This window comes from Scleropages formosus, chromosome 2 (assembly GCF_900964775.1).
Source record: "Scleropages formosus chromosome 2, fSclFor1.1, whole genome shotgun sequence".
In the NCBI taxonomy this organism is placed as follows: Eukaryota; Metazoa; Chordata; class Actinopteri; order Osteoglossiformes; family Osteoglossidae; genus Scleropages; species Scleropages formosus.
The window spans coordinates 14,045,761-14,056,451 of NC_041807.1; the positions used below are offsets into that span (position 1 = coordinate 14,045,761).

The window sequence follows — 10,691 nt, forward strand, 5'->3', positions numbered from 1 at the left end:
TGTCGGAGGTGAGCTTCCCTCCCTCCAGGACATCTACACGAGGCGGTGTGTGAGGAAAGCACAGAGGATCATAAGAGACTCGAGCCTCTCGAGCCATCATGGGCTGCTCTCCCTGCTACCCTCAGGCAGATCATGGTATTGCAGTATCAGATCCCACACCACAGATTCTTCTTGCAGGCCATCAGACTGTTGAACTCTAACTAGTAACACCACCACACACACAACAGGGTCTGTGCATCTGTACATTTTGAGCGCTACATGTATATTTGAATCCTACATGTGAAGTATATCGCATTACGTGAATATTGTAGATACTGCACAGCCTTGTGTGTTTAAATTTATTGCGTATATTTGTTGTAGTCTATATATTTGTAACTTATGCCGAACAGCTGCGGAGAACGCACCAAATATTTTCACCACTTGTACAGTTATGGTGAAGTGACAATAAAGTGATTTGATTTGATTTGAATTAATGTTGCGATATACGGAATAATACTTCCGGGTTATGAACGTAGATACCGCGTAATGCTTCCGGGTTCGGGTTGTCACGTGAAACAAGCCTGACAGGGTGCACTGCTACGCTTTCCCGAGATTTTTCTGTTCTGTTGCGTGTTTTCGGAAAGGTCTGGGGTATTTTGTTGACAATAGCCGCGGGGAGTAAAGATGGACGAGGACGGCCTTCCTATAGTGGGGTCGGGAGTGGATCTGACCAAGGTGGGAGTGTTTGGTTGATGAACGCCGGTCGGTATCGATCGTTGTGTGTGCTCTCCGTAATCAGTACGAGTGACAGCAGCGCCGTTGGTTTGTTCGGCTCCGACCCGCAGGTTCCCGCGATCCAGCAGAAGCGGATGGTGGCGTTTCTCAACCAGTTCCTCGTGCACACGGTCCGCTTCCTGAACCGCTTCTCCACCGTGTGCGAAGAGGTAAGAGGCGGCCCTCACCCTTCCTGGAGCTGGAGGAGGAGCGTTAGCAGGAGAAAGGAGGATAATGGAGGATGAGCATGATGAGCAGGAGAGTAGGATGTTTATAAGGATGATAATGAAGAGCAGGAGCATGATGATGGGGAGGAGGATAAGGAGGATGTTGATAAAGGTGATCATGAGGAGCAGGAGGGGATGATCATGGTGAGCAGGAGAGTAAGAAGGATGTTAAGGATAATAATGAAGAGCAGGAGGAGGATGATGGGGAGGATGAGCATGATGATGAGCAGGGGGATGATGATGGTCATGAGGAGCAGGAGGAGGATGGTGGGGGATGAGCATGATGATGAGCAGGAGGATAAGGAGGATGTTGATAATGATGATCATGAGGAGCAGGAGGATGATGATGGGGGAAATGGCGCTTCCACTGTTCTGTGTCTCTCTTCCAGAAACTGGCCGGAGTTTCTTTACGGATCCAGCAGATCGAAACCACTCTCAGCATTTTGGAAGCGAAGGTTCGTTGCGCCCCTTATTTGTGCTGCTTGTCCCATCCGAGGTCACTCTTTCATTTATGCGTATTTATCGGACACTTTCCTTTGAAGCGACTTGCAGTGTTAGGCTGTTTACAGAGATTTACCCCTAGAGCTGAGTAATTTCACTGGAACAACTCCGTGGAAATACCGGGGTCCTTCGAGTGCCAGGCTGCAGATCTAACCCCTACACCACTTGCTTGGGTGAAGTTTGGAGTTCCCTGTATGCCCTTTAAGTTATTCATTTATTTATTGTCAGGATCAGATTGTTCCAAAATCAAGTTCCTTTTTCGCACAGCATATTTGAGGATGACTTTTTATTTTTTTTAAACAGCTGCCTATACAGTGACAAGGGCAGCAGGTGGCGTAGTGCCTAGAGATGAACCATTTGAGTCCAAAGGTGGCAAGTCCCCAGTTCTGTTCTAGTGCCCTTGAGTACCTTTACTTGCTGAAATTACTCCAGTAAAAGTGGCCCTGCTGTATAAATGGATAAATCAGAGAAGCATAACATTGTAAGTCTCTTTGGAGGAAAGCATGAGGTATGTAAGTGTGTAACCTAACACATATAGCTGTACAAACGACGCACTTTAAAGACATCTGTTGAAAGTACCGCCTTGTTTCTCTGCTACTCCGACTAGCTCTCCTCTATCCCCGGTCTCGAGGACGTGAGGGTGGAGGGAACCGGTCACAGGCCGACTGCAGAGTCCAACGGTCCAGTGGTCACATCGAGCCAGCTGGAGGCCAGCACACCTGGTTCTGCTTCAGAGGTACCTGGCACAGTCAAACACACCGGAGACCTGACGTTTACACTTACAGAAATATACGTGTTAGCATTTCTGCTGTTACATGTGTGCGCGCGTTTGTAATGTGTTTCATCTCGTCACAGGATCACAGACACAAATCAAATGTCACCTCCAGCCCTTTGGTATTTGTGTGACGTACGTGCGTGAGAAAGCTCATTAAACTGTGTGGCTATTGCAGGGGTCTAAAGGTAGTGCTTTGTTTCAGACACCTCAAAATTTACAGGAAACACCTGAGCAGCAGAAGTCCGAGGGAGCCAGAGAAAATGTAATGACTGTGGCCAAGGATCCGCGGTATGCCAGATATCTTAAAATGGTGCAAGTGGTAAGTAAGTGTATTAATACCCTGCTGGATAACATAGAAAATTAGTTTGGGCAGAGCCATCATGTAAATATTGAGTAATGATTATTGCCATTAGGAAAATTGTCACTAATCTGCCTCTTTATTTCAGTGAGAAGAACTCTTTGACTTTCAGTTCGATTCAGGGTTTGTCATAATTAACTCAAGTCAAGGAACGATTCATAGCTTTGCGTTTAATTCCAGGGAGTTCCTGTTATGGCCATAAAGAATAAGATGATCCTGGAGGGACTCGATCCCAGCCTCTTGGAGTGAGTTTGCCGACCTTTTGCCAAACTTTGTTTCTACTCTTACTCCTCGAACCTGTTCAGGTAGTCCTCCACTTATGGCAGGGTTTCATTTGGGCGACCTCTTCGTAGGTCAACTTCATTGTAAGTTGCAAATCCCCTTGTACTGTATTGCCTGAACCATGAGGATTTATAAACAATTAACATGCTTCAATGCTACTTTGTATAATAGACCTTTGTTATATTCTTCCACCTATTATTTATACACTTACAGTGCATGTTAATATACCAATATAGAATAATAATATAAATGTAGTACAATATTTCATTGTCAAGCTGCACTGTTACTTCCACTTTCATTTCTAAACCAGTTTTCTTTTGTTTTCTGTTCAGCACCAAAACAGTACTCATGGTTTCACTTGGCAGCTGTTGTGGGGGTGGGGGTGTGTAACTCAAATGGAATCGCAAACAAAATGTGTAAATCAAACAAAAGTTTTAGTGAATAAAACAAAATGGTAGCTAGAGGCACTGACACAGTCTAGCAGAAATACGGTGTCTTGCGGTAGTGTGACCAGCTAGTGCTATCGTACAGTCAGTGGAGCAAACAATGTTAATGTTACGACCAGCTGTTGGGACTCGAAAATGATACGATTGATGGGACAACCATTGTAACTGCAGGCTATCGCATATGTTGTAAGCGTTGGACTATCTGTATGGTCCTTAATGGCTTCAGCCTCCCACAGATGCTCCTTCCTCTTGCGTAAACATCTGTGTGACTTACTTCCCAACACCCTGCTAACTTTGTCTTTGACACTCTGCAGTACTCCTGATGCTCCAGTTCCCGATGGCGGGAAAAAGAGCGTAGAAGAGGAAGATGAAGATAATAGCTCCAACAGTGATTCCTCTTTTAGCGACTGACCGCCCAGCAGGCATCAGCAAGCAAACGACCTCCACACGACACACCCAACAAATTGTCCTTCGGGATTTGTGCCTAACCCGCTTCCAGGCAGAAAGCAATACTGTTGGGCTTCACCCCTTCCCCTGTGCTGTGTCCCTGTCAGACAGACTACTTTGTAGCTGCTAATCGCTACCAAAGGACACATGTGAGTGGAAGGCGTGTAGGCGCTATGACACTGTTGGGGAAGTGCCATCTCCTGTGGGGTACCCCACAATGCAAATTGAAACTCAAGGTCTTGTGTTGCATTGGAGAAAAATCCAACAATGTCCTGTCAAATGGCATGCACTGAAGTTTTTTTTTCTTTTTTTTTTTTTTTTTTGGAGTTGTAGGTTTTACGTGCTTGCTTCCGAAAGACAGAGGTGCCCGGAGAGCTACAGACTTACTGTTCCATTCACTGATGTGCACAAGCAAGGCCCTGACACTTTACTCCTCTCTGCTGGTGGTTTTTGTCATATCCTTCGGCCCTTTTTCGTACTCAGCCATTATTCCATAGTGGTAGTGGTGTCCTCATTACTCATTGCACTTTTAGTACTATACTTTGCTGGTGTAGAAGTGCACAGAGAGGGAGCAATAGAGGGAGGAGGACTGAAAATTTATATAGTCTTTTTGTATGTTCTTTACAAATATTTGAAGGTATCCTGGAATATGTCTGTGAATAATATATGGAGGATCCACTTGAAGTTTATTAATAAAGTGGAGAAGGATGTTTTGAAATCCTGTGATTCGCACCCAGTATTGTTTTACTGAAATATGTTCCATAGGCCTTAACTTCTCATTCCTTAGTATTAAATTGCCATATTGACCAAGATGAAGGCTATTAGTTATGCTGTCACTTTAAAACGTGTCTTTGGGCATTGTGGTGACTGGTTCCAAGAATGGGAAATGATCAAGTGCTTCTGAATATGTATAGTTATGGTTATTTCATTTTTGCTGATTCATGTTTACTTTTTCTGATTGCCATTTTCTGTCTTAAAACATGCCTTACCCATTATTATGTTGATGAACTATAAATTGTTCTTTCTGGAGTAACTCAACCAGATCTCCTCTTATCAAACACTCATCCTTTGACATTTTACTGGGGGTCCAGTGAGTCATTGATTTGCACTACAGAGTAGAATTGCGGATGGAAATTGTAAATTGTGAATATACACAAAAATACAAACACCCATGTAAATAAATTAGTTTATTCCAAAGTGCTTGCTGCCTTTGTGAATGAGGCAACTTTATAAAAAGTTAGAATACAAAAATATATACACAGTAAGAAAGTTCCTTAAAGATACTGTAATGGATAAAATGAAAATCTAATGTAAGTTTTTGTCAATCTATGATCTCCACATTCACCATCAGTGTGAATTTCTGCAAGGGAGAGAAATAAGAACTACAATTAAAGAATTGCAACATGCTGCTGGTGGTCAGAGTGTGGTGTTAGTATGAGCAAACGTCAAAAATCAAACTTTGTTGTTTTTACAAAAAAGGGACAATTTTTCTGGTAAAGAAACTCAGCCTAATATTTCTGGACGGTAATTCATTTCCTAACAGTTATTGATTTCATAAGGAAAACAAACAATATAATATACAGAAAGAACCTAAAAGGACAGACATGCAGGTGTATGGAGGGAAAATTTACGGACATGATGTGAAAGTTGCTTTCAGGTGTAAGGAATGAGAGAATTACCTTGAATTCTCGAATATAGGTGAAGAAGAAGAAAACAAAGCCAAATGCCACCATCCATTCGCTGACAGCGCTGACTACATGCAGCTCATACTCCTGTTGGAGATGGATGAAGAATATTTGTCAGCAACTTTCTTCATATCCACTGTTCATTGATTCTATATGTATTTTTACTTTGTTCTATTAATGTATGTTTGAAAATATGTTCAATGTGAATTAAGGCCAGTCTGTAGTGTAGTGGTTAGAACAACTGCCTTTGGGCCCAAAGGTTGCAGGTTTGAGCCTCACCTCTGGTTATAGTACCCTTGAGTAAGGTACTTACCCTTAATAGCTCTAGTAAAAATTACCTAGCTGTATAAAGGGGTAAATAATTGTAACCTTAACATTGTAAGTTTCTTTGGAGAAAAGCATCAGCTAAATGAGTAGATGTAATTCACATTGGTACATGTGCTTCCAGTTAGGTAACTGTAAAAGTTGATTTTGAATTATACATGTTCACGTGATCTTAGAAATGATGAAAATAAAACTCCTTGCTGAAAACCAGAAATCAGTTTACATCAGTTTTCCCATGTAGGGTTTCCACTGTGTTTTAGATGCATTTTGCTCCATTGGCTGTGTGTGCTCACATTGTTGAGTTGCTGTTGAGTCTGTGGTCACTCATGGTGTTGGGTCAGTGCTTGTGAAATTTCGTGCTCTACCTTGTCATGTATCTTCCAGTGCATCCCGGGTGTCTTCACAAATGCCGCACACACGATCACTGATGGACGGTGGAGTTGAGGAGAATGGACAGCGGTGACCCAATGCTGAAACTTAACATCATGAGGACACGTTCAATAATTCTGGACTCTATGTTAAAAGTTATTTTCACACTTTAATAGAGAAAAACAGGACATTTCAGCCCCCCAACCAGCCAGGGAAGAGCTTAGTTGCAAATCTCAAATCACAAAGGATACTGGGAAAGGCAGCTAGTAAGGAGAAAGTGGCGATCGCTGCTCGGATATGGCACACAGGCATGGAGGAGCCATAAGGGTGGATCTTGTATGAGATAACGGACTGAACAATGACGTATATCACTCCAGAGACGAAGAAACATAGAGCAGCGATATCATGAACCAATGGCTCCACGGTCACCTGTGAAAACAACACAAAGGCAGATTTCCAACAGCAGCAGGGAGTTGTATAGGTCAGCAAATGTGGAGATAAGTTCCCATCAACATGAAGAGAACCACTGTCTTCTGATGACATTGATCAATAGTTTCTATAATACAACCGCATAACAGCAGTGTTTCTGTGGTTGTTTTGGATTTTTCATGTGATATCAAGACATCTCTTAGGAGGCTTTCACTGTAACAGGTCCAATGGGTAGTGCTTCCACCTGACAGTGCCTGGGTTGTTTGGATATAGGTTCGAATGCACCTCAGTCTACATGGAGTTGGCATGTTCTCGCCATGTCTGTGTGGGTTTCCTCCCACAATTCAAAGACATGAGTTTCAGGTGAATTGGTGACCCTGAATTGCCGATAGTGTGTGAATGTGTGAGTGAATGTGTGGGTGGCTACCCTGCGATGGACTGGCATCCCGTACAAAGTTGTACCTCATCCAGGTGAGGCTCCAGACTACTGCCATGTCAGTGTTAGAAATTAAGCAGACTGGCTACAGCTTCCTGCTTTCTAATAATCATATTTCAGATAATTCTTAACATTTTATTTTGCAAAGGCTTTTCTAGAAAAAAATTCATTACTGTCAGCAAGCTGACCTGATAGTGGCACTCCCACTTTTACCTCTCACACCATGGATACCCTTCACCAAATCCTAACCGTAACTAGCTCTGAATATTCTCCACAATTTGGAGAACTACCATATTAGGTCTAGATTCAATGTACCCCAAGAACAGACAGATGATGAAGACTGCATTATTAAGATTTATACTAGGGGAAGTCCTAATCAGAAAAGAAATGACTATCTGGTACCGAAGCGGGGTGGTGAATTTGGTGCATCATTTTTTTCTCCAAAAAACAGCAACAGCCAGTTTGTTAGGCAATACTTCATCTAAGCAACCTGGGTCTTAAATATGTACTACAGAATTTTATTTAACATCCACTTGAAAGATTACACTCACTTCTCCAAAAAGAGAGCATGGTTTAGAACAGAAGCAAAGAGAATAAATTACAATGCTCCTAGTTCTGGTTCTGCCTCCTGGTTCCACCTATTGTACTGTCTCCTGTTCAGATTACTGGTTTGACAGGGAGCCACGTGGGAAGAAGCACAGCACCTGGATCACCGTATTAGATTCCAAGCCACTTTTTATTGATGCAGAAAAGGTGGTTATGAGTACTAGTCCAAGAACGGACACATGTTTTACCTGAAATGTTGCCACAAAACACATTCCCAAGCAGGATAAGCATCCAATCCACAGGGCAGCCATATTCAGCCTGGGGTTCATTTTTCTGATCATGCTGTTTATCTTCTCCACATATTTGTACCTGGCAAACATGGTGGTCACACCTAAAAGACGTCCAAAACAGGGCAGAAAGATTTCACACTGCTGTGGATTTTGAGAGGAATTAGATGTCAATGCAATTTTTCCTGCCAAAAAGACAACCTGAATAAAATTTGACTGTATGATTAACGGAATCATTTGCTCCTGCACCGTTTGAAAGAGCTGAATTGTTTTTTTTTTTTAATTTTTTTATTTTTTCCTCTTTGTGGAGAATTATTCTTTCATTTAAGTACATCAGAACAGTATAGCTCATGCATAGCATTAAATCAAATGAACAACCAGGGAGTTAGTGTTATCAGGCCCTGGAGCTCCTGACTTTGCCAGTTCCTACTTTCACTTCCTGAGAAACAGACGTTAAGCCTGCGGTATTTCAAAGTTTCTCACATGATCCTATTTTCTGCCTGGAGGGGGGAAGAGCTAGAGAATGGGTGCAGCACCCAAATACACTTATCTCCACCCCCACTAATAGTCCATTACACTTCAGCAGGGGACTATAGAGGATATTTACATTTATTTTCTCCAAAGGGACTTTCAATGACTTGCCCGTTTATACAACTGCGACATTTTTACTGGGGCAATTCAGGGTAAGTACCTTGCACAGAGGAACCACACCATTAGAACCTGGGGTCTCGGGGTGCAAGGTAAATGCCTACACTACATGCCACCCCCGAAACCCCTTGTGATCAAGAGGAGAACATATCCTCCTTGCTACCAGTGGAGGATGGGAATGAGTAAACATGGGCAACTCTCCCCCCTCAAAAAAAAAACAGTTCTTTCTCAATGTTTCAAAAGGAATGTAGTTATTTTAAGTGTGTGGAAAACAATGACTGAAAATGTTTTCTTCACCAGTGAATGGTTGCACATTCTTTACTGCAGCTTGGAAATTCCAGTAACCAAAGACACCGAAAGGAGGAGAGGGAGGAGGAGGCCTGCCGCCCCCAGCCAGGGTTCCGCACTGAGGGATCGTAATGCACGTGGATTTTTTATTTTTTTTTGCCTTTACCATAAACATTGTGCAATCGTGAAATGGTAATAGAAACTGTTGAGAGAAAAACCACCGTGTAGGGTCGGCTGTGAGCGGGAATAGTGTCCACATGGGTATCTTGTGACCGTTTTTCGTCCTCTTACCTGCAAAAGCGGAAATGGTCGTCATTATTCCAAATATACTGCTTTCTGGAGGTTCGGCACCCGTGTCACTGGACAGAAGACAGGTCACACAGGTCAGGGTTTGAGTGAAACGCGCGCACGCGCACACAACTGAAACCGCTTGACCGGAGCGGGGTTGCAGTGAGCCAGAGCCTAACCCAGCAACACAGTCCACAAGGCTGGAGGAGGAGGAGGGGACACACCCAGGACGGGACGCCAGTCCATCACAAGGCACCCCAAGAGGGACTCGAACTCCAAACCCATCAGAAGACAGGCACAGGCCAAACCTGCTGCGCCAGCACACCCCCCCGAGTGAAACGCAACACTGGTAATATACAGTATATATTGTCTCTCAGAACTTAACTCAGTGTTGCATCCACTTGCCAGGTACTGGGGCACCAAAAATACTACAAGTACACACAAAACATACACAAACTATACACAAATGCTGGGGTCATGATGGGGCTGCTTGGACCAACGGAGGGAGACGGCAGGGGGGGACAAAGGGGACACGCGCTCCTGCCCCTTCTCACACCTGTGGTTTAGGCCAAATAATGATCAATAAGTCGAGGAATTCTTGAACAGTTGGTGTAATACTGAGAAAAATGTGTGTCATACAACCATAACTGGCAAGGCTGAAGCAGAAAAAGTGTAAAAACACAGTTCTGGTTACGCGTCGATACTCCCAGGTACTTTTTTTTCTTCCTGTTAAAGAATCCGTTGTTAATGGTTTACTTGTCAGTTACACTTAGGAATTCATTGCAGGCGCGCGCGCGCGAGCGCACGCGCGCACTCCTTGCCGAACACAGCTGTAATCCGCTACACAGTCTCGCGCTCCGCTCCGCGAAAGCGAAACAAGTTATTTCTGACTCGTCTTGACACCCATTCCGACACATCACACCACCAAAACACACGCGAAGTGACGGAAAAAGTAGAGGAGCACACTTAGTGTGTGACACCTGGCTCGGCTCAGCTAGTACAACATGATAATCGTTCATGTGTAAAGTAAAGCACCATCAATGATCCTACGTTCTGGACACGGAGTTGCGATGAGCTATGATTAATATTAGTTAGTTGTGCGCCATTTTAGCCATTAAGCAGGAGAAAGTCACCTTATGTAGGGGAAGATAACGTCGACATCGTGCCGGAGTAGCGCAACGATGTAGGACACGATGAAGGTGCTGGAGGACCAGATGACAAGGAAGATGGGCAGGAAGCACGACCCCTCCATGAACCACAGCATGTTGTTGGCGGCGGAGGGTCCAGGTCTAAGTCCAGCAGTTCTGTGTCCAGGTCCAGGTTCAGGTCCAAGGCTGGCTCATGAGCACTGATCGCACATCATCTGTGTCTTTGCTTTCTCTATCGGGACAGTTAACACTAGTGATGTGTGACACACAGGGTCTTCCACACCCACCCACACACACACAGGAGGTGCTTTGGTCTCACTTCTCTGGTGACCGTACATGACTCTTCTTCCTCATTGCACTTCGTCACACCACCCAACTCATTTCTTTCGGCAAAAAAAAAATGCTTCGAGTTACCGTTTTCCGTGCACACGTATTTGTTTTAAACACACGCCTT

General features: G+C 43.8%; 2 protein-coding genes across 4 annotated transcripts; one reads left to right on the top strand and one right to left on the bottom strand.

Moving 5' to 3' along the window:
- Positions 1 to 554: 554 nt before the first annotated feature.
- washc3 (WASH complex subunit 3) lies at positions 555 to 4,502 on the top strand. Of its 3 annotated transcripts, XR_001965903.1 has the most exons (8): positions 555 to 714; positions 825 to 923; positions 1,370 to 1,435; positions 2,089 to 2,217; positions 2,459 to 2,575; positions 2,795 to 2,859; positions 3,657 to 3,938; positions 4,123 to 4,502. XR_001965903.1 is itself a non-coding variant. In XM_018747103.2 (7 exons), exons 1-7 carry the CDS (start codon positions 664 to 666, stop codon positions 3,751 to 3,753), a joined length of 624 nt encoding a protein of 207 aa, XP_018602619.1. In that variant the 5' UTR covers positions 555 to 663; the 3' UTR covers positions 3,754 to 4,502. The 3 variants fall into 3 exon arrangements, 2 of the variants coding, with proteins under 2 accessions (XP_018602619.1, XP_018602620.1); XM_018747103.2 differs by having other exon boundaries at positions 3,657 to 4,502; XM_018747104.2 differs by having other exon boundaries at positions 2,477 to 2,575; positions 3,657 to 4,502.
- A 265-nt stretch (positions 4,503 to 4,767) lies between these two features.
- dram1 (DNA-damage regulated autophagy modulator 1) lies at positions 4,768 to 10,532 on the bottom strand. Its single transcript, XM_018747102.2, has 6 exons — positions 10,223 to 10,532; positions 9,093 to 9,160; positions 7,827 to 7,969; positions 6,419 to 6,596; positions 6,164 to 6,222; positions 4,768 to 5,561 (listed from the first exon to the last, which is right to left on the bottom strand). The coding sequence occupies exons 1-6, from the start codon at positions 10,351 to 10,353 to the stop codon at positions 5,319 to 5,321; spliced, it is 822 nt and encodes a 273-aa protein (XP_018602618.1). The 5' UTR covers positions 10,354 to 10,532; the 3' UTR covers positions 4,768 to 5,318.
- Positions 10,533 to 10,691: the final 159 nt, after the last annotated feature.